Genomic DNA, 23,826 nt, shown 5'->3' with positions numbered 1-23,826 from the left:
ATGATGATGATGATGAAGTGCTTAGTACAGTGCTCTGCACACAGTAAGCGCTAAATAAATACGATTGAATGAATATTATTACTACTACTCTCCCAAGCGCTTAGTGCAATGCTCTGCCCACAGTAAGCACTCAGAAATTGCCAGTGATTGATCAGTAGTAGTAAGAGTAGTAATAATGAGATTTATTAGGAGTTTACATTATGCAGAGCACTGTACTAAGTGCAGGGAAGGGCCCCCCCTCCGCTTCCACCCTCCTTCCCACCCCCTCCTCGCTGACATTGGAATTTCCTGGCAGTGACTTCGGAGGGAGTCTGGCCCCGGCCTCTCCCGCGGTCAGGATGAACAAACAGCTAGCTAACTTGCAATTGGGTGGACCCTCAGAACGAGGTCCGGTCCAATTCTCAGGCACCAACGAAGGGAAGCTGCCGTTCGCCACAGAGAGAGTCCTTTCCAGAATGGCTGATATCCGAGGGGGAACAACAGCTAGCCCAGGCACCAGGAGTTTATTTTGTGTCTCCAGCGTCTTTCGGGAGGAAGCAGTAGAGGAAGAGTCTGCTTGGCTCTGGGTTTGGAGTCTCAGGGGGTCAGCTCCAAAGAGAAGAGTTTGAGGAAAGGGATTGAGCTGTGGATCTTGGGTTTTGGGGAGCTCCTTTTCGTAGTTATTGCTCTTCAAACACGAGCAACTAGAATTCACAAGTTTGGGGACCCCCCCCCCCCCCCCTCGCCCCCACCCCCAGCCATAGCAAGCTCGGGGCTAGCTGAGAAGTGAGGGAGTTAGCTACCTCAAGGTGCCCCACTGACAGGGCCGGGACCGACCACGTGGTTAGAAATTTGAAAACTTGCAACCCTGGACGTGTGTTGACAGCAGCCCCGGGCCCAGATGGTAGAGCCCGGCCCTCTGAGGGCAGAGTTGTTCCCTTGCCCTTCTCCGGTTGGCCCGTGGTGCACAAAATCCAGCTCAAAGATCTCCTCAGGGGCCCAGGATGAGCTCCTCTTCCTTCTCCTCTTTGAGATCCGGCCTGGAGAGCTGGCAGCGGATCATACTCCTCCCATGCTCCCGCTCGGATGCCATTCTGTTGAGGTCCTCCGCGATCTTCCGCTCTGTGTCCTCCAGAAACGTGGTGAGCAGGTTGAAGAGGAGGGCGATCCAGGCCAGCCCAAACAGGATCCAGATGGCCACCAAGGCCCTGTAGTAGGAGCAGTACGTCCGGCCGGGCTGCGCGCCTGAAAGCCGAGAGAGGCCACCGGCCGAGTGAGCAGGGACTGAACCCTGCCTCGGTGGAGTCCTTCCCCTCAGACCTCATCCCCAGTCTATGTCCCCTTGGGCACGTGCATCGCTGCCACACTTGCACACTCACACTTTCCCGTGCCCTGGCACCACTGCCACACTTCTGGGCATATTATTTCTCACACCCTATTGCTCCAGGCCACCCCTGGAGGAGCTGGGACTGTGGCGGAGGTCTCGTCCTGGAGGTCTCAATGGCCACCCCAAGCTCTGAGAATTGGTTCCCAGCGGCCCATCGTCCAAGGGGCTTTGGCTTCTCCTGCCTTTGCCAGTGACGGGCTGACTACTAAAGCGTAAATTCCCTGAGGGTAGGGAAGTTCCTTGAGGGTAGGGAGAATGTGTCTGGCTGCTGCTGCTGCCCCCAGCCAAGGGCTCAGACCAGCGCCTTGTTCTCGGTGGGCACCCACTGAGTGCCATTGGTGCTCCTTCACCACGATCGGCGGTGCTGTGGCCGGAGGGGGTGGAGAGGTGGGCCTAGGTGGCCACTGGAGAACTAGGCAAACCTGGAAGCCCCTCAATCAATCAATCGTATTTATTGAGCGCTTCCTGTGTGCAGAGCACTGTACTAAGCACTTGGGAAGTCCAAGTCGGCAACATATAGAGACAGTCCCTACCCAACAGCGGGCTCACAGTCTAGAAGGGGGACATCTTCCTCTGCAGCCTTCCTCACCAGATATGCAGCAAGCCCTCCCTGGCATTTGCCACCTTTCCCAGGATGCCAGGTGACCTGGTTCGAATGTGGGCACACAGAAACTGGCTGTTTCCAGCCTAAAACTTCCTAGAAACGTTCCCCCCTCTTCCTTGCCCCCGTCCCAGCTGCCAGGGAGCAAACCCGGCTAATAGCCAGGCTCCTGCCCCTGCCTCCATCCCAGCTCCAGCCCTACCGCCTTGTCTCCGATTTCCTCTCGAAGCAGGCTCGCTTCCTGAGGGGGGGGATCGGGGACTTACCTACGACGTAATCCCCAAAACCGATGGTGCTCAGAGTGATGAAGGCATAGTAGATCCCTTCATTGTACGTCCAGCCCTCGACCGAGTGGAAGACAAGGGCCGGAAACCCCAGGAACACGAGGACGCCCGTCACCAGGAAGAACTGGAGCGTCAGAAACTTAATCCTTTTCTGAGCAAAACAGAAAGAGGTACAAATTAGGAGGAGCGCCTCCCATCCTTTTCTCACGGCGTCCCAGAGCCCACCACCCCGCATTTCCCCAACCCACCTTCAGAGCCCTCCTCCTCCAGCAGACCTTCCCTGACTCATCATCTGCAGCCCAAATCTTATGACAGGTCCTTGCCCACTCTCGTCCTGTGAATCTGTCTACGTATTCGATCGGATACTGAATTTCCTTGGATGTGGTTCCTGCTTGTGAATACTGCAACGTCTATTTGCCCCATTTGAGTGGAAGCCTCTTCTGCTTCTGTTGGGCTTCCCCAAATGCTCAGTACAGTGCCCTGCCTTTAGTGAATACCGTTACTGCTACTCCGCTCTTGCTGCCGCTACTGGAAGTGTCACGAAGAGCAAACTGCCTCAAACAACCGAACATAATAATAATAATAATAATCTCGGTATTTGTTAAGCACTTACTATGTGCCAAGCCCTGGGCGAAATACAAGTTAATTGGGTAGGACACATTTCTTGTTCCACAAGGTGCTCACGCTCTTAATCCCCATTTTACAGATGAGGAACTGAGGCACCGAGAAGTGAAGTGACTTGCCCAAAGTCACACAGCTGACAAATGGCAGAGGTGGGACTAGAACCCAGGTCCTTCTGATTCCCAGGCCCGTGCTCCATCCATTAGCTGCTTCCCTAAACTTGGCTGTCGTGTGGAGGCAGTGACTGGAGTCAGAGTTTATCCCTGGATCCCAAGGTCCTGATGAGCAACTGTGGATTATAAATTTTCCATTCTGTACCAGCGAATTGTGTTTGCGGTCGCTTTTAGTTTGTCTAACAGGGAAAAGGAGGTCTTTGAGACTCAGGGTCAGTATGGAAGGCAGGGGTCAAGGTGAGCTGTCTTTGGTCTCACCTTCCTCTTCTAAGTCTGTCTGCCCCGATGGAGCAATTTGAGGCCACGACTCAGAGCTGGATTGCATCTGGGCCGGCTGGTCAGCGCGGCATAGACATCGGTTAGTTATCGGCCCCTCTGCCGGCCCCATGCCGGACAGGGCACCCGCCAGTGCCCACTTTCTATGAGGAGGCCCAACTCTGGTTCCCGATCGCTCCCAGCCCAGTCTTACTGATCCGTGTGATTGGTTGCCGTCCCAGGCACAAGCTTCGTGCCCCACGGTAGAAATGCGGTAGCGACCGTCTGGAGGGGGGCAGGTGCCTGCAAAGCCTGCTGGAGGGGGGTCCCGGCAGGGACGTGGGTCCAGAGGAAGAATGGTGGATTAGGATCCCAGAGGGCCCAGGTCGGTCCGGGCATGGGCAGGGAAGCGCTACCTCTCTCATCCCTTTCCTGTACAGGCATTTCCTGAGCCTCTCACACAGCGACGACAGGGCCTTTCCCACCCGGTGGAGGACGATGATATTCAGGGGGATCCCAAACAGGGCGAAGAAGACGCAGAAGATCTGGCCGCCTGCCGTCTTGGGAGACAGAGTCCCGCAGCCTGGGGAGAGACACACGAGACGGGCACCAGTGAGGGCCTTGGGCAGGGGCCCGCTGGCCTCTGCTCCCCGGCCGAGGACCCGTGGAGCCCAGCAGCGGCCCGGGCCCGTCTCCGGCCGAGCCCGTGAGCTCCCGGCCTCCGTCCGTTGGGTTCGGGCTCCCGTGAGTCACATAGTCTCCCCCTCGTCCCCCTCTCCATCCCCCCCATCTTACCTCCTTCCCTTCCCCACAGCACCTGTATATATGTATATATGTTAGTAGATATTTATTACTCTATTTATTTTACTTGTACATATCTATTCTATTCATTTTATTTTGTTAGTATGTTTGGTTTTGTTGTCCGTCTCCCCCTTTTAGACTGTGAGCCCACTGTTGGGTAGGGACAGTCTCTATATGTTGCCAATTTGTACTTCCCAAGCGCTTAGTACAGTGCTCTGCACACAGTAAGCGCTCAATAAATACGATTGATGATGATAGTCTGGGGGCCTTCGGGGTCCCGGGTGTTCATTCATTCAATCGTATTTATTGAGCGCTTACTGTGTGCAGAGCACTGTATTAAGCGCTTGGGAAGTACAAGTTGGCAACATCTAGAGACGGTCCCTACCCAACAGCGGGCTAACAGTCTAGAAGGGGGAGACAGACAACAAAACATTCATTCAATCGTATTTACTGAGCACTTACTGAGTGCAGAGCACTGTACTAAGCGCTTGGGAAGTACAAGTTGGCAACACATAGAGACGGTCCCGACCCAACAGTGGGCTCACAGTCTAGAAACATATTAACAAAATAAAATAAATAGAATAAATATGTACAAATAAAATAAATAGGGTAATAAATACGTACAAAGATATATACATATATACAGGTGCTGTGGGGAGGGGAAGGAGGTAAGGTGGGGGGGATGGGGATTATGATTACCCATAGCTTCTCCCTTACATTTAATAATAATAATAATAATGATGGCATTTGTTAAGCGCTTACCATGTGCAAAGCACTGCTCCAAGCGCTGGGGGGATACAAGGCGACCAGGCTGCCCCACGTGAGGCTCACAGTCTTAATCCCCATTCTACAGATGAGGTCACTGAGGCTCAGAGAAGCTGTTTGATTGATTCAATCTATTTATTGAGCACTTACTGTGTGCGGAGCACTATACTAAGCGCCTGGGAAGTACAAGTTGGCAATATATAGAGATGGTCCCTAGGTTGAATGGGACATCCGGCTTCTCAGCCAAAGAGAGCCTTCCCAGCCCGTCGACAGTCGCCGCAGCAGCGGGGAATTGGGCCCACGGCTCTCGTCCCACTAGGACGTTGGGGACCCCAGCCGGTACTGGGGACAGGAGAGGACAGTCGCCCCACCTGGGGTGACCTTCTGGACTCCCAGCTCTGTGGCCAGTGTGTCCCTCACCCCAGGGGCCACCGAGTCACACGGGCCGTGGCAGTCGGGAACCTCTTTCCCGCCGCCCGTCGCAATCTTGGCACCGCTTGTGGGAAAAGCGGGCCCCATCCTAGACTTTCCCCTCACTTAAGGACGGGAAGTCCCACAGTTTCCGTCCTTCCAAGAACTACTCATCGATGGTCAATGACCCCCAAGGCGGCTTATTATCTTCGACTCTGGGAAATGAGAGAGAGCTTTGCGTTGGTGTAGCTCCTTTTCCATACTTATAATGGTAGCATTTATTAGGCCTTTACTCTGTGCCAAGCACTGCTCTAAGCGCTGAACTAATAATAATAGTAACGAAGCACCTGAGAAGCAGTGTGGTTTAGTGGAGAGAGCAGAAGCTTAGGAGTCAAAGGTCACGGGTTCAAATCCCGGCTCCGCCGCTTGTCAGCTGTGTGACTTTGGGCAAGTCACTTAACTTCTCTGTGCCTCAGTTACCTCATCTGTTAAATGGGGATTAAGACTCTGAGCCCCACGTCGGGACAACCTGATTACCTTGTATCTACCCCAGGGCTTAGAACAGTGGTTGGCACATAGTAAGCGCTTAACAAATATTATCATTATTATTATTATTATTAATTCATTAGTTCATTCAATCGTATTTATTGAGCGCTTACTGTGTGCAGAGCACTGTACTAAGTGCTTGGGAAGTACAAGTTGGCAACATATAGAGACAGTCCCTACCCAACAGCGGGCTCACAGTCTAGAAAGGGGGAGACAGACAACAAAACAAAACATATCTGGTATTTGTTAAGCACTTACTATGTGCCAGGCACTGTAGTAAATAAATACAAGTACATCAGATTGGACCCAGTGCCTTTTAAACAGGGGGCTCACAGTCTAAGAAGGGTCTTATCCCCATTTTGCAGAGGAGGAAACTGAGGCCCAGAGAGGTGAAGCGACTTGGTCAGGGTCACCCAGCAGGCCAGTGGCCACAGCCAGGACTAGAACCTGTGGCTTCTCCCAGTTTCATTGTCTCTTCCCTAGACTGCATGGTCTCAGAGCACTTGGGAGCCACCCAGCATGGCACTCTGCTCCCGGGGGTGCCCGTGCCCACAGCAGGTGTCCAGCATTCATTCATTCCTTCAATTGTATTTATTGAGCGCTTACTGAGTGCAGAGCACTGTACTAAGTGCTTGGGAAGTACCAGTCGGCAACATGTAGCGACAGTCCCTACCCAACAACAGGCTTGCAGTTTAGAAGGGGTAGACAGACAACAAAACAAAGCATAAGGACAGGTGTCAGAATAAATAGAATTATAGCTGTATGCACATCATTAATAAAATAGAGTAGTAAATATTTACAAGTAAAATAAATAGAGTAATAAATCTGTACAAATATATACAAGTGCTGTGGGGAGGGGAAGGAGGTAGGGCAGGGGGATGGGGAGGAGGAGAGGAAAAAGGGGGCTCAGTCTGGGAAGGCCTCCTGGAGGAGGTGAGCTCTCAGTAGGGCTTTGAAGGGAGGAAGAGAGCTAGCTTGGCAGATCATCATCATCATCATCAATCGTATTTACTGAGCACTTACTATGTGCAGAGCACTGTACTAAGCGCTGGCAGATGTGTGAAGGGATGGCATTCCGGGCCAGGGGGAGGACGTGGGCCGGGGGTCGACGGCGGGACCCCCTGTAAGCGCTTAGTACAGTGCTCTGCACACAGTAAGTGCTCAATAAATACGATTGATTGATTGATTGACGGGCAAGAACGAGGCCCAGTGAGGAGGTTAGCGGCGGCAGAGGAGCGGAGGGTGTGGGCTGGGCTGGAGAAGGAGAGAAGGGAGGTGAGGTAGGAGGGGGCGAGGGGATGGGTAGCCTGCAGTAGGTGCCCAGTAAGTGCTGGTGATGGCAATGACGATGATGATATTGGTGGCGGTCAGGAGTCCTATTGTTCTGATATTCAACATGGCTCATCCACGTCCTGCTTGGCGGGATCTGGTGGACACTGGATGGATTTTCCAGGCCCCAGGAAGGCCTGATCAGATCTGCTCTCTCCAAATGGTTTTGTCATCAGCCGCAGAAGTGCCCACAGCTCAAACTCACAGCCACCTCTGTGCCCATCAGGGGCACAAAGGGAGTGGGCACAAGGCGTATGCTGAGAAGCAGCATAGCCTCGTGGCTAGAACCCGGGCCTGGGAGTTAGAAAGTCATGGGTTCTAATCCCAGCTCCTTCACTTGTGGGCTGTATGACCTTCACTCCTCTGGGCCTCAGGTATCTCATCTGCAAAATGGGGATTGAGACTGTGAGCCCCATCTAGGACAGGGACTGTTTCCAACCTGGTTAGCCTGTCACTACCCCAGTGCTTAGAAAACTGCTTGACACACAGTAAGTGCTTAACAAAAACTATTATTATTATTATTATTATTATTATTATTATTATTATTGTAAGGTTTGGGCAATAGAAGGAAGGGCATCAAGGGGGTGACACAGACCAGGATTGGGGAGTAGTCTGTCAGAAATCCAGGGTCCCCAAGAGTGGAGTGAGTTGTCCCCCAGGGTGGCAGGAGCCAATCAATCAATCAATCAATCGTATTTATTGAGCGCTTACTGTGTGCAGAGCACTGTACTAAGCGCTTGGGAAGTACAAGTTGGCAACATATAGAGACAGTCCCTACCCAACAGTGGGCTCACAGTCGAAAAGACAGACCACTGGAGCCATGTCCCCACCTCTTCCACCGCCCCTGCCCGGCGCCAGCTGGTGCTTACCTATGGTGGACACGACGGAGCCTACAAAGAAGAAGGAATTGCTGAAATCCCAGTTGCTCTGGTCCTTGTCGGTGGCATTGCCCAGGGGGTACACCCCCCTCTGAACGGCCTGCGTCAGGTTCTGGAGGAGAGAATGGCAGGGGTTGAGCCAGGGCCCTGGGACTTGTCCCCCACACGTCCCTGAGAGCCGCCCCAGAAGCGGGCTCGGGGCCAGAGCGGGTGGGACATGGCTGGGTGAGAGCCAGAGCCAGTGAGCCAGAGGATCTAAGCCGCCGGCTAGTCCAGCCAGGCTGGTCCTGCCGCTGGAACGGGGGGAGTGACCGGTCTGAGGCCCTGGCCCTCTTACCGGCCTTCCCACTGCCCCCGAAGGCATCCCGATGACCCCAGGATGAGGAGGAGAGATCCATCCCAAGGGAGAACTCACACTCTGCTGTCTATAATAACAATGGTATTTGTTAAGTGCTTACTATGTGTCAAACACTGTATTAAGTGCTGGGGTGGATACAAGCAAATCCGGCTGGACACAGTCCCTGTCCCACGTGGGACTCACAGTCTCAATCCCCATTTTACAGACGAGGGAACTGAGGCACAGAGAAATGAAATGACTTGCCCAAGATCGCACAGCAGACAAGTGGTGGAGCTGGGATTAGTACCCGTGGCCTTCTGACTCCCAGGACCAAGCTCCGTCCACTAGGCCTCGCTGGGTCGGGGTGTCCCCCTCCCCTCCTTACCCCCAGGCCCTTCACCCCATGTTCCCCATCCCCAGCCATTACCTTCACAAACTCCTCCACATCCTGAGGCGTCAGGGAGGCCAAGTTCTTCACGAAGGCGGCTTTCATCTCATACACGGACGCTTTCAGCTCTTTCTCCGAGTTTCTCTCCAGGGCTTGGAAAATGACCGAGCCCAGCAGTAAGTACCCGAAGTAGCTGACGACCAGCAGGCCGGTCTGGAAGTCGATGCGGCCCATGGGGTCGGGGGAGACTGAGTCTCGGGGACCCCAAATCCCTCGAACATAGAACAACTTTCCAGACGGTTCCTGCCCCCGGATCCGCCCCAGGCCAGGACGCCGGGTTCCTTCTCTCAGCAGACCTCCCTGGACCAAGAGTCCGAGACACCTGTGAGAGAGGTGGATTTGACCGGCTCCGGTCCCATGCTGGACGGGAAACGTCCCTGTCCCCGGCTAGCAGTGGTTAGAGACGGAGAGGGGTGGGGGAAGGAGGGGAGCTTGGCCTGGTGCCCCATTTCCTGTCCCAGCGCCTCTCGCCTGGGGATGCCTCATCAGAGATCAAAGGCTCTCCCTTTGGGGCAGCTGGGCGTGGGTTTTGGCAGGATGTCAGGCTGGTGGGGACGGGGGTTCTGCCTGCTTTGGTAGGGGAGACCACCGTCTTCCCCACCCCTGTTACCCCCAGAGCCCTGCCCCCAATTGATGTGACTGTGAGCCCACTGTTGGGTAGGGACTGTCTCTATATGTTGCCAATTTGTACATCCCAAGCGCTTAGTACAGTGCTCTGCACATAGTAAGCGCTCAATAAATACGACATGATGATGATGATGATGATGTGGGCGAAAAGGAAGGCCCGTGGGAGCCAGGATAAAAGGAGCTCCTTCTCCGAATGCCAGGGGGTTCAATCAATCAATCAATCAATCAATCGTATTTATTGAGCCCTTACTATGTGCAGAGCACCGTACTAAGCACTTGGGAAGTCCAAGTTGGCCACATATAGAGACAGTCCCTACCCAACAGAGGGCTCGCAGTTGAGATGGCAATCCAGCCTCATGGCAGAGGGTGCCCTGGCTCTCTCTTCCCCTCTGCCCTCTCTCCTGTCTCCTTCCCTTTCTCCCGCTGGCACCAGGCAGGTGGAGGGTCTGACGTGTAATCTGGACCATAGGTGCCCCAAAAGGTCCTGGCTAATACTAATAATTGTTGTATTTTTGAAGTATTTGCGTCAAGCACTAAGTGGTGGGGAAGATGCAAGATAATCAATAATAATGATTGTGGTATTTGTTAAGCGCTTACTGTGTGCTAGACATTGTACTAAATGCCGGGGTGGATACAAGCAAATCGGGTTGGACACAATCCCAGTCCCACGTGGGGCTCACGGTCTCAATCGGCATTTACCAGATGAGGTAACTGAGGCACAGAGAAGTAATAATAATAATAATGTTGGCATTTGTTAAGCGCTTACTATGTGCAAAGCACTGTTCTAAGCGCTGGGGGGGGATACAAAATGATCAGGTTGTCCCATGTGGCGTTCACAGTCTTAATCCCCATTTTACAGATGAGGTAACTGAGGCTCAGAGAAGTAAAGTGACCTGCCCAAGGTCACACGGCAGACAGTGGCGGAGCCGGGATTAGAATCTCAGGTTCTTCTGACTCCCCTTCATTCATTCATTCAATCATATTTATTGAGCGCTTACCCTGTGCAGAGCACTGTACTAAGCGCTTGGGAAGTACGAGTTCCAGGCTCGTGCCCTGTCCACCAGACTGTGCTGGTTAATCAGGGAAGGCCTCTTGGAGGCGAATGGGTTTTAGTAGGACTTGGAAGATGGGGAGCGTGTTGGAGGGGGAGCTATGAAGCGGGAGGGAGTCCAGTCTAATGCCTAAAGTGAGACCTGCACAGAGAGAGTGGTGTTCTGATCACAGCCATTAGTGCCCAGGGAAAGATTCTGCACCAAAGCCTGCGGTCTTCCTTTCTCCAGTGCTACGGCTTTCCCCGAAAGGAATACTGTGTGTCCCCACCCGGGATGTATCTGGTGGGTTGGGCTGCTCAAATCTGACAGACAATTACCCCCCACCACCCCACCTTCAAAGCCTTATTGAAGTCATACCTCCTCCAAGAGGGCTTCCCTAACCCCCTTCCCTCTTATTCCACTCCCTTCTACGTCCCCCGACTTCCTTCATTTGCTCACCACCCCCCTCCCAGCCCCTCATTCATTCATTCAATCATATTTATTGAGCGTTTACTGTGTACAGAGCACTGTACTAGGCGCTTGGGAAGTACAAGTTAGCAACATATAGAGACGGTCCCTACCCAACAGCCCAACAGTGGGCTCCCTCAGCACTCATGTCCATATGTGTCATTTATTTATTTATATTAGTGCCTGCCTCCCCCTCTAGGCTGTAAGCTCCTTGTGGGAAGGGAATGTGTCTGTTGATTGTTCTATTGTACTCTCCCAGGCGCTTAGTACAGTGCCCCACACCCCCTACGTGCTCGATAAATACGATTGAATGAATGAATAAGGAGAAGGTCAGTGGGCAGGAAGGGCTACTGGTCACTCGAGCAGCTCTAGTTGTCCTTTGACACAGAAACCTGGTCCATCTTTACCCCGCCGACACCACAGAGGGAAACAGGGAGACAGAACCGGGGTGGTGACTGGCTAGCAGAAGGGTGGAATTTCTCACCAGTTTCTGGAAGGATCTGTTCCCTGAGGGACACGTGTCAGGAAAGGCAGTGTTGTCCCGCTCTAGCCGGGAAGCTCCTTGTTTTCTGTAGTGGGAAGGGTGGGGAGTCGGGCCCGGCTCCCGTTAGCTGCGGGTTCCCGCTCTCCCCTGCTCTTAACAACAGTCTCCTTCCAGTGCTTTTTTTTTAAATTTATTAAGCGCTTGCTATGTGCAAAGCACTGTTCTTAAGCGCTGGGGAAGTTACAAGGTGATCAGGTTGTCCCATGGGGGGCTCACAGTCTTCATCCCCATTTTGCAGATGAGGGAACTGAGGCCCAGAGAAGTGAAGTGACTTGCCCAAAGTCACCCAGCTGACAAGTGGTGGAGCTAGGATTTGAACCTATGACCTCTGCCTCCAAAGCTCGGGCTCTTTCCACTGAGCCACGCTGCTTAGTATAGATATATATATATATACTAATGTTATAATATTATATTTATATTATATATATATAATAATGGCACGATGGGCACTATGCCAGCCCAGGTGCCTGTACATTTTTTTAATGGCATTTGTTAAGCTCTTAGTATATGCCAGGCACTGTACTAGGCACTGGGGTAGATACAAGCTAATCAGGTTGGACACAGTACATGTCCCAGTTACTCGTACATATCTACTCTATTTTATTTTGTTAGTATGTTTGGTTTTGTTGTCTGTCTCCCCCTTTTAGACTGTGAGCCCACTGTTGGGTAGGGACTGTCTCTATATGTTGCCAACTTGTACTTCCCAAGCGCTTAGTACAGTGCTCTGCACACAGTAAGCGCTCAATAAATACGATTGATTGATTGATTGATAATAATAAAGTGCTTACTGTGTGCAGAGCACTGTTCTAAGTGCTGGAGCATTGTTCTAAGCACTGGAGCACTGTTCAAAGCACTAGGGCACTGTTCTAAGTGCTGGGTACAGTGCTCTGCACACAGGTAGTGCTCAATAAATGCTATTGAATGACTGAATGGGAATGAAAAAAGAGAAAAAGGCCAGTAGAGGTAGGTTTAGGGCAAGATGTCGAGGGTTCCCTGCGAGAAGTAGCATGGCTCAGTGGAAAGAGCCCGGGCTTTGGAGTCAGAGGTCATGGGTTCGAATCCCGGCTCCGCCACATGTCTGCTGTGTGACCTTGGGCAAGTCGCTTAACTTCTCTGAGCCTCAGTTACCTCATCCATAAAATGGGGATTAAGACTGAGTCCCACGTGGGACAACTTGATCACCTTGTATTCCCCCCCAGAGCTTAGAACAGTGCTCTGCACATAGTAAGCACTTAACAAATGAGAAGCAGCGTGGCTCAGTGGAAAGAGCCCGGGCTTTGGAGTCAGAGGTCATGGGTTCGAATCCCGGCTCTGCCAACTGTCAGCTGTGTGACTTTGGGCAAGTCGCTTCACTTCTCTGGGCCTCAGTTCCCTCATCTGTAGAACGGGGATTAAGATTGTGAGTCCCCTGTGGGACAATCTGATCCCCTTGTAACCTCCCCAGTGCGTAGAACAGTACTTTGCACATAGTAAGCGCTTAATAAATGTCATTAAAAAAACCCCCAAATGCCATCATTTGTTTGCCATCATCTTCTAGACTGTGAGCCCGCTGTTGGGTAGGGACCGTCTCTATGTGTTCCTGACTTGTACTTCCTAATAATAATAATGATGGCATTTGTTAAGCGCTTACTATGTGCAGAGCACTGTTCTAAGCGCTGGGGGGGATACAAGGTGATCGGGTTGTCCCACGTGGGGCTCACAGTCTTCATCCCCACTTTCCAGATGAGGGAACTGAGGCCCAGAGAATCAATCAGTGATATTTATTGAGCACTTCCTGTGTGCAGAGCACCGTACTAAGCGCTTGGGAAGTCCAAGTTGGCAACCTATAGAGACGGTCCCTACCCAACAGTGGGCTCCCAGTCGAAAAGTGACTTGCCCAAAGTCACCCAGCAGACCTGTGGGGGAGGTGGGATTAGAACTCACGACCTCTGCCTCCCAAGCCCGGCTCTTCCCACTGAGCCGCGCTGAGCCCCTTCCTTCCTCTCCCCCTCCATCCCCCATCTTACCTCCTTCCCTTCCCCACAGCACCTGTATATATCTATATATGTTTGTACATATTTATTACTCTATTTATTGATTGATTTATCTTGTACCTATCTATTCTATTTGATTTTGTTAGTATGTTCGGTTTTGTTCTCCGTCTCCCCCCTTCTAGACTGTGAGCCCGCTGTTGGGTAGGGACTGTCTCTGTGTGTTGCTGATTTGGACTTCCCAGGCGCTTAGGACAGTGCTCTGCACACAGTAAGCGCTCAATAAATACGATAGAATGAATCATTATTATTATTATTTTTATTTTGTGCCCGTTTTGAGCTGAAGGCTGGGATTTCCAGCATCGAATAAACCACCTCCTCTGGTGCCATCTGCTGGGCTCCGCTGCCCGAATCAACCCGCTCGGGGCCACTTTGAATCCGTCAGGGCTACTGTTTGAGGGCAACTGTGTGCCCAACACTGTACTAAGCGCTTGGGAGAGCACAGAAGAGGTAGTAGAAGTCCCCGGCAAAGCACTGATACCCATCGAGCCCTTGCCCAAGAAGCCTAGTGGAATCAATCCATCAATCGTATTTGTTGAGTGCTTACTGTGTGCAGAGCACTGTACTAAGTGCTTGGGAAGTCCAAGTCGGCGACACACACAGACAATCCCTACCCGACAGCGGGCTCACAGTCTAGAAGGGGGAGACGGAGAACAAAACCAAACATAGTGACAAAATAAAATAAATAGAATAGATATGTACAAGTAAAATAGAGTAATAAATATGTAAAAACATATATACATATATACAGGTGCTATGGGGAAGGGAAGGAGGTAAGATGGGAGGATGGAGAGGGAGACGAGGGGGAGAGGAAGGAAGGGGCTGAGTGTGGGAAGGCCTCCTGGAGGAGGTGAGCTCTCAGTAGGGCCTTGAAGGGAGGAAGAGAGCTAGCTTGGCGGATGGGCAGAGGGAGGCCATTCCAGGCCTGGGGGAGGACGTGGGCCAGGGGTCGATGGCGGCACAGGCGAGAACGAGGCCCGGTGAGGAGATTAGCTGCAGAGGAGTGGAGGGTGCAGGGTGGGCTGCGGAGAAGTACTTGTTTTAGAGTCTGCCTCTCCTGCTACCCTGCAAGCTCTCTCGGAGCAGGGATAATAATAATAATAATAGTGGTATTTGTTAAGCGCTTACTACGTGCGAAGCCTTGTCCTAAGTGCTGGGGGGGATACAAGGTGATCAGGTTGTCCCACAGTCTTAATCCCCATTTTCCAGATGAGGTAAATGAGGCCCAGAGAAGTGAAGTAACTTGCCCAAGGTCACACAGCTGACAAGTGGCGGAGCTGGGATACGACTCATCCACGTCATCCCCCAGGCCTGGAATGCCCTCCCTCTGCCCATCCGCCAAGCTCGCTCTCTTCCTCCCCTTCAAGGCCCTGCTGAGAGCTCATCTCCTCCAGGAGGCCTTCCCAGACTGAGCCCCTTCCTTCCTCTCCCCCTCGTCCCCCTCTCCATCCCCCTCATCTTACCTCCTTCCCTTCCCCACAGCACCTGTATATATGTATATATGTCTGTACATATTTTTTACTCTATTTATTTATTTATTTATTTTATTTGTACATATCTATTCTATTTATTTTATTTTGTTAGTATGTTTGTTTTTGTTCTCTGTCTCCCCCTTTCAGACTGTGAGCCCACTGTTGGGTAGGGACTGTCTCTAGATGTTGCCAATTTGTACTTCCCAAGCACTTAGTACAGTGCTCTGCCCATAGTAAGCGCTCAATAAATATGATTGATGATGATGATGATGATGACTCCCAAACCCGCGCTCTTTCCGCTGAGCCACGCGGCTTCTCTATCGTGCCGCCTTAGTTTTTCACCGTCCCGAACGCTTAGTACAGTGCTCGGCGCGTGATAGATGGGTGGTTCAGTCAATAGCAGCGATGGAGTGAGGGGATTGGAACCAGATGGTAAACACAAGGTGGCAGCCTCCGTCCTCCAAACTCAGCCTCGGACCCCGCACGGCCAGGCCAGGGCAGAGGACGGGGTGAAATCAGTCGGTCAATCCTATCTATTGAGCGCTTACTGTGTGCAGAGCACTGTATTGAGCACTTGTTAGAGTACAATATACTAATAACAGTTGCGGTATTTGTTAAGCAGCGTGGCTCAGCGGAAAGAGCACGGGTTTTGGAGTCAGAGGTCACGGGTTCAAATCCCGGCTCCCCCAACTGTCAGCTGGGTTACTTTGGGCAAGTCACTTCATTCATTCATTCAATCGCATTCATTGAGCGCTTACTACTACTACTAATAATAATGTTGGTATTTGTTAAGCGCTTACTATGTGCAAAGCACTGTTCTAAGCGCTGGGGGTAGATACAAGGTAATCAGGTTGTCCCACGAGGGGCTCACAGTCTTCATCCCCATTTTACAGATGAGAGAACTGAGGCCCGGAGAAGTGAAGTGACTTGCCCAAAGTCACACGGCTGACAAGTGGCGGAGCCGGGATTTGAACCCACGGTCTCTGACTCCAAAGCCCGGGCTCTTTCCGCTGGGCCACGCTGCTTCCCCTGTGTGCAGAGCACTGTACTAAGCACTTGGGAAGCACAAGTTGGCAACATCTAGAGACGGTCCCTACCCAACAGCGGGCTCACAGTCTAGAAGGGGGAGACAGACAACAAAACAAAACGTATTGACAAAATAAAATAAATAAAATAAATATGTACAAGGAAAATAAATAAATAAATAGAGTAATAAATATGAACAAACTTATATACATATATATATATATCCACGGGGAAAAAAAAATGCTCTCCAAGACGTGCCCCTGATGAAAACTCCGTGCTAGAGAAGAAGCCCACTCCTAGCAGGGGAGTCCAGTGTGAGCAGCAGGTCAGTCAGTCAACCATACTTATTGAGCACTTACTCAGTTACCTCATCTGTAAAATGGGGTTTAAGACTGTGAGCCCCCCGTGGGACAACCTGATCACCTTGTAACCTCCCCAGCACTTAGAACAGTGCTTTGCACATAGTAAGCGCTTAATAAATGCCATTATTATCGTTATTATTATTATTATTATTATTATTATTAAGCACTTACCGGCTCAGTGGAAAGAGCCCGGGGTTTTCTAGACTGTGAGCCTGCTGTTGGGTAGGGACCGTCTCTATATGTTGCCAACCTGTACTTCCCAAATGCTTAGTACAGTGCTCTGCACACAGTAAGCACTCAATAAATACGATTGAATGAATGAATGAATGAATGAGTCAGAGGTCTTGGGTTCAAATCCCGGCTCCGCCAAGCTGTCAGATGGGTTACTTTGGCCAAGTCACTTCACTTCTCTGGGCCTCAGTTCCCTCATCTGTAAAATGGGGATTAAAGACTGTGAGCCCCCTGTGGGACAACCTCATCACCTTGTAACCTCCCCAGTGCTTAGAACAGTGCTTTGCACATAGTAAGCGCTTAACAAATGCGATTGTTATTATTATTATTATTATTATTATTATTATTATTATTACTGTATGCCAGGCACTGTTCTCAGCTCTGGGATGGATACAAGCAAATCGGGTTAGACACAGTCCCTGTCCCACACGGGGCTCCCAGTCTCGATCCCCATTTTGCAGATGAGGGAACCGAGGCACAGAGAAGTGAAGAGACTTGGCCAAGATCACACAGCAGACAAGCGGAGGAGCTGGGATTAGAACCCATGACCTCTGACTACCAGAATCGGCAGACACACATTCCCTGCCCACAACAAGCTTACAGTCTAAAGGGGGGCAATACACAACAGCACACCAACACAATACGTGGAGGGCCTGGCTAGTTGCTAGTCACTGTGCTTTCCCCTGAGACAAATGCACATTTCAGACTCAGGGAAGGTGATGGAGGGGCTGTTATTCATTGTCGTAATTATTGAGCGCTTACTGTGTGCAGAGCACTGTACTAAGTGTTTGGGAAGTACAATTCAGCAATGAATAGAGACAATCCCTGCCCAGATGACTGGCCTGACTGTGCTATTTCCTTTGTGCACAAATATGATAATTACACTAATGCCAAGCACTGTGCTAAGTACTAGCATAGATTCAAAATGATCAGATTGGAAGCAGTCCCTGCTCTACATGACACTCTCAGTCTAACAAGTCTACCAACTCTGTTATATTGTACTCACCCAAGCGTTTAGCAGAGGGCTCTGCACATAGTAAGTGCTTAATAAATAATAATAATAATAATGGCATTTATTAAGCGCTTACTATGTGCAGAGCACTGTTCCAAGCGCTGGGGAATTTACAAGGTGATCAGGTTGTCCCACGTGGGGCTCATAGTCTTCATCCCCATTTTACAGATGAGGGAACTGAGGCCCAGAGAAGTGAAGTGACTTGCCCAAAGTCACACAGTTGACAAGTGGTGGAGCTGGAATTTGAACCCATGACCTCTGACTCCAAAGCCCGGGCTTTTTCCACTGAGCCACGCTGCTTCTCTAATGCCACTGAATGATTGATTGATTATCTCCATTTTACAGATGAGAAGGTTGATGCCCAGAGAGGTTAAAATGACCAGCCAACGTTCCCACTTCCTTCTGCGCTGCCTTGACTTGATCCTTTTATTCATCCCCCCTCCCAGCCCTACAGCACGTTTGTACAGATCTATAACATTATTTATTCCAATTAACGTCTGCTCATTGTGAGCAGGGAATGTGTCTGTTCATCATCATCATCAATCGTATTTATTGAGCGCTTACGATGTGCAGAGCACTGTACTAAGCGCTTGGGAAGTACAAATTGGCAACATATAGAGACAGTCCCTACCCAACAGTGGGCTCACAGTCTAAAAGGGGGAGACAGGGAACAAAACCAAACACACTAACAAAATAAAATAAATAGAATAGATATGTACAAATAAAATAAATAAATAAATAGAGTAATAAATATGTACAAACATATATACATATATACAGGTCTGTTATAGTGTATTCTCCCAAGTGCTTAGTCCAGTGGTCCGCACACAGTAAGGACTCAGTAAATACGATTGACAGACTGACGGCCTGAAGTCTCCCTCAACTCCTTACTGGGGTGGATGCCTTGGGTCGGGGTATCACCCCCCGCCTCCCCAAAAGGGGACACCTCATGCAGAGAACCACTGGCCGGCTCCTGACCTCTGCCACGGGTGGAAGTGCCTCGTGTAGCCCAAGTGACCCGGGTGCAGTCCAGACCACTCCACCACCCCTTTCTGTCCATCTGGGAGCCGAGGGGCGAGGCCCCAGGGACCTTGGAAAACCCAGCCCATCCCCACTGGGAGCAGAGACCCATCGTGGACCCGTCGGCCAGTCTCCCCAGCCCACAGAGGAGAAGCCCAGGCCCCAGAGGCTCTGCCGCCCAAAAGGGCTAGCGAGGGGGCTTCGGTCCATCTCTGGAGACCACCGGAGTCACCCCGTCGACCGCGTGAGCAGAGACCCTCCGCCAGTTTCCCCATCGGCCAAGTGGGTGGGCTGAGGATGGGAGGTGGGGGCCGCCCCAAGCCCCCAGAGCTCATCACCCCACTCTCGGAGGGAAGGGGCAGGACGGTTCTCAGGCCGGACAGCCAAGCGGCCAGCTGCCTGCACGATTGAGTCATGAGTTTTTCTTACTCTTCTTTCAAGAGAGAGAAGCGGAGAGATTAGGAAGCCCCCGAGGGCTCCCCCATCTTCCCAACTGCGTCTTTCCACCCAGACTCTCCCCTCACGTCAGAGGGGGACTTTGGGGGTGAAATTAGGGTAGCTTGGCAGTGGACTCCCTCCAAAATCAGGTCAGGGAAGGGGTGTAAACTCACTGTGGGCAGGGAACCTGTCTACCAACTCTTATAGAGTACTTTCCCAAGCACTTAGTACAGTGCTCCGCACATGGTAAGCGCTCAATAGATACATTGATTGATTGATTCATTGACTGGACTTCTCCAGGCCTTGGGAAGTTAAAGCTGAGGATCTTCTTCCTGCCCCTCTGTGTTGTTTCATGGCAGAACAAGCCTCTGGGCACCAGGGCATGGGGGGAGGTGATGCCAGCTTGTGCAGTCTTGTGGGAAGGGCCCGGGTTCAATCCTGGCCCAGCTACCAGCCTGCTAGGTTCATTCATTCAATCGTATTTATTGAGCGCCTACTGTGTGCAGAGCACTGTACTAAGCACTTGGGAAGTCCAAGTTGGCAACATATAGAGACAGTCCCTACCCAACAGTGGGCTCACAGTCTAGAAGACTGCTAGGTGATCCCGAGCCTGTCTCTTTACCTCTCTTGCCTCAGTTTCCTCATCTGGACAATGGAGATAAGCTCCCCGCCTCTTCCGGCCTCGCAGGGATGTTGTGAGGATGAGACAGGATGATGACAGGAAACCCTTTTGGAAAATAAATAATGCCTAGGCATTGGGGGACGGATGTTCTGTGCCCGGCGGTGAGGATTTGCCCCTTTATCGGTGGGGAGCAGGAGGCTGAAAGGCAGAGTGGGAGCAAAGACAGATGGAGAGGCAGAAAGGACGGACAAGGCAGTCTGGCCCCAGCCATCAGAGGGTCAAATCAAGCCCCCTGCCTTGGAGCAGGGAGGGGTTAGTGCTGACCAGCTAGAATAGCCTGCTGGGCCCCCAAAGCGTCCTGATCCAGGTGGGAAACGTGCAAGACCTGTGTCTGCTCATGCTATTGAGTTCTCTTTATGGCGCTCTGCATGCAGTGGACGCTCAGTCAGTACTCTTCATCCACTGGCTCATCAGCTTTTCTGAAAAAAAAAAACCTTGAACAATATTGTGTCACTTTCTGTGGCTTTTCATTTTTGAACCGCAGCGCAAACGATCTTTGCTAACTGCTTGCGGTCACTAAGAGCCGCGAAGTACTGTCGGCTTCCTAACAAGATGCAATTCTCATTCTTCATTAATAATTTTAAGGGTGGGATTTGTTAAGCGCTTATTGTGTGTCAGGCACTGTTCTGAGCTCTGGGGTGGAGTTGGGTTAATCAGGTCGGACACAATCCCTGTCCCACAGGGGGCTCGCGTCTAAGTTGGAGGGAGTGCAGGAATTGAATCTCCATTTTATATATGTATATTGTATACATATACCTGTATATATGTATATATGTTTGTACATATTTATTACTCTATTTATTTATTTTACTTGTACATATCTATTCTATTTATTTTATTTTGTTAATATGTTTGGTTTTGTTCTCTGTCTCCCCCTTCTAGACTGTGAGCCCACTGTTGGGTAGGGACGGTCTCTATATGTTGCCAACTTGGACTTCCCAAGCACTTGGTACAGGGCTCTGCACACAGTAAGCGCTCCATAAATACGATTGATTGATTGATTGACTGATTGATTGATTTCACCGATGAGAAAACTGAGGCCTAGAGAGGCGAAGTGACTTGTTCAGCGTCAAAAAGCAAGCAGGTGGCAGAGCCAGAATCAGAACCCAGGTCCTCCGACTCCTAGGTCTGGGCTCTTTCCATTAAACCACACTGCTTCGTTGTCGCTCAGTACCCCTTCCTCTTCCTCTCCCATCCTGGAATGGCCATCTTCATCTCCAACCAGAACTGGAAGCCCATGCCCTCCAGGATGGGTATCTCAGGGAGTCGTGCCTCTGATGGGCAGGTGGATGAATTCCTCCAGTGGCTCTGGGGATGGGCAGCGGGGCTTGGAGGTACCGGCCTCTTCCCGGCAGAAACGAACCATTCCACAGCCCAAGCCGGGACTGGGGATGGCTCCCAGACGGCCCGAGAAACAGACTGGAGATAAATTCCGGCAAAAATGTATGAAACGCTTTCTAAAAATAGGCCCGGGGACGTGTTTGTTGCTTCAACCTCCAGTCCAGAAAAGTGAGTTAGGTCAGTGTGTCATGTTATTTCGGGGGATCTGGGGATTGCGCTCATGTTGGGAAGATATTCTCTTGGTTTCCGATTGGGGTTATTCTCAAACTGCAGTTGGAAAGAGTGGTGTGAAAGCTTGGACTTTTGGCTGGCGAGAGCAATCTGAGACAGCCGAAGCTGGAGGAAACAATTTGCTGGGGACTTGAAGCTTTGTTTTCCCACTGTCCCTGGGAAAGGGAAATGGAAGTCTTGATCTGGACATTTATTCTGGATCGAATTATCTGAGTCATCTCTCGTAGCTCTTTTGGAGACTTCCGAATGTTTAGTACTGTGCACGGAGCTTAGTAGGCTCCCAGGACAGCGCTCTACACATAATAGATGCCCAGTACAGTGTAGTCTCACAATACAGTGCTCCGCACACAGTAATCTCACGATACGGTGCTCAGCAGTCAGTGAGCAACTAGTCAATCAATCAATTGTATTTATTGAGTGCTTACTGTGTGCAGAGCACTGTACTAAGCACTTGGGAAGTACAAATTAGCAACATATAGGGACAGTCCCTACCCAACAGTGGGCTCATAGTCTAAAAGGGGGAGACAGAGAACAAAACCAAACATACTAACAAAATAAAATAAATAGAATAGATATATAGTCCAATGCTCTACAGTCAGTAGGTGCCCAGGACGGTGCAGAGAACACTTTCCCTTTTGCCATTTGAAGTTGGCTTCAGGGCCAAGTCTGAAGCCAGTTTTAAGGGTGGCAGGGGTGGACGGAGGAGAAGACACAGGATATTCTGCTGGGCGGGAGAGTGTGCTGACTTCTGAGAGTGAAGCAAGGACTTTGGTCATCGAGGCCGCTGCTCTGACCCATTTCCAGAAAACAGATTCCTCCTGAGAAGAATTGGGAAAAAAAGTCAGTGAGGTGTTAGGGAGGTGGTCCATCCCAGACATGATGCGGTCCGGCGGGCCGTCCCGGCCTTAACGCGGACTCAGAAGTCCTGTCCATCTGGCCGAGAATCACCCCCTCTCTCTTCTTGACCGGTCCCAAACAACGAGCGTGGAGTAGCAGTGTGGCCTAGTGGAAGGAACACGGGCCTGGGAGTTCTAATCCCAGGAGGGGTTCTAATCCCGGCTCTGCCAATTGCTTGCTGTGTGACCTTGGGCAAGTCACTTCATTTCTCTGTGCCTCAGTTACCTCATCTGTAAAACGGGGATTAAGACTATGAGCCCCACATGGAACAACCTGATTGTCTTGTATCTAGCCCAGCGCTTAGAACGGTGCTTGGCACATAGTAAGCACTTAACAAATAACATAATAATAATAATAATTATTATTCTCCAGGCCTCATGTCCCTCAACTGTAAAATGGGGATTAAATACCCGTTCTACCCACTTCTTAAACCCTGAGTCTCATATGGGACAGGGACTGTGTCTGATCTAATTAACTTCTACCTAGGCCACTGCTTAGAACACGTGGTAAGCGCTTAACAAATACCATAAAAACAAAACAAAACAAAGCAAAAATGCTTGTTTGAGGCTTGACGCATGGGACATTTGCTGGCCTAACCTTGGCATGGGTCAGGAAGGGGGCAGGAGCTCAGTGGGTCTCCCTGCACCCAGGCCACCCGCTTCACCCAGAGGAGAACCCGGGAGGCTCCTGCTCCTTACACACCTTGGCGACCCCTCGGTTGGTTTCCGATCAGAGAGAGAGAGAAGTCACAGGCCTCCAGTCAGACTTGTTTTGGTTTGGAGGGGACCCTTCAGTGTCAGGGATGGATCACTTAGTACAGTGCCAAGTGCTTAGTACAGCTCCGCCAATTGTCAGCTTTGTGACTTTGGGCAAGTCACTTCACTTCTCTGCGCCTCAGTTACCTCATTTGTAAAATGGGGATTAAGACTGTGAGCCCACCCTGGGACAACCTGATCACCTTGTAACCTCCCCAGCACTTAGAACAGTGCTTTGCACATAGTAAGCACTTAATAAATGCCATTATTATTATTATTATTATTATTATTACAGTGCTCTGCACACAGTAAGTGCTCAATAAATATGAATGAATGAAATGAATGCGGCAGGAACGAAGGATTGTGGAAGGCGCGGGGGCCACTGGCCCCTCGCCAAAGCCTGCTCCTCTGGGTATCTTTTGGATTGGGTTTGTTAGGCTCTGAGCCCTCTGAAGATAGTCGGAGGTACCGTGTTTTATCCCAGTGGAGGTCGGCAACCTCCACACTCACGTTGATCGTTGCTGGCTGATTCATTGGGAACTTGGTCGATGCACCGTTTTCTGCCCCTAACCCCCAGGGCATCTTGGCACGGCGGTTTGCCCGTCCGGAGATTTACGTCGTGGCCAGGCTATGACCCGGCTGGACCGTTCCCCTCCCCGCAGCTTCAAGGAGCTGGCTGGGATTGGGAGTTAAGGCCGGACTCCTTCAAAGTGGGGAATGTGGCTCTGACAAAGCTCGCGCTATGGAAAAGTCTCCCCCAAGCATCATGGTGTCCAGGATCGGGGTGTGGGGTGGGAAGGACGTGCCCCAGCCCTACACCCAGGATTCTGGCCGTTGACATGTA

At 51.0% G+C, this 23,826-nt stretch overlaps 1 protein-coding gene across 1 annotated transcript; it reads right to left on the bottom strand.

Annotated features, from left to right (window-relative positions):
- Positions 1 to 783: 783 nt before the first annotated feature.
- Positions 784 to 9,073, bottom strand: LOC119937172 (potassium channel subfamily K member 16-like). Its single transcript, XM_038756817.1, has 6 exons — positions 8,795 to 9,073; positions 8,018 to 8,142; positions 5,238 to 5,362; positions 3,717 to 3,883; positions 2,234 to 2,402; positions 784 to 1,224 (listed from the first exon to the last, which is right to left on the bottom strand). The coding sequence occupies exons 1-6, from the start codon at positions 8,987 to 8,989 to the stop codon at positions 971 to 973; spliced, it is 1,035 nt and encodes a 344-aa protein (XP_038612745.1). The 5' UTR covers positions 8,990 to 9,073; the 3' UTR covers positions 784 to 970.
- Positions 9,074 to 23,826: the final 14,753 nt, after the last annotated feature.

This window comes from Tachyglossus aculeatus, chromosome 14, assembly GCF_015852505.1.
Source record: "Tachyglossus aculeatus isolate mTacAcu1 chromosome 14, mTacAcu1.pri, whole genome shotgun sequence".
Classification (NCBI taxonomy): Eukaryota; Metazoa; Chordata; class Mammalia; order Monotremata; family Tachyglossidae; genus Tachyglossus; species Tachyglossus aculeatus.
Note: the sequence above shows the minus strand (reverse complement) of the source record. Positions and strands in the feature narration are given on the sequence as shown.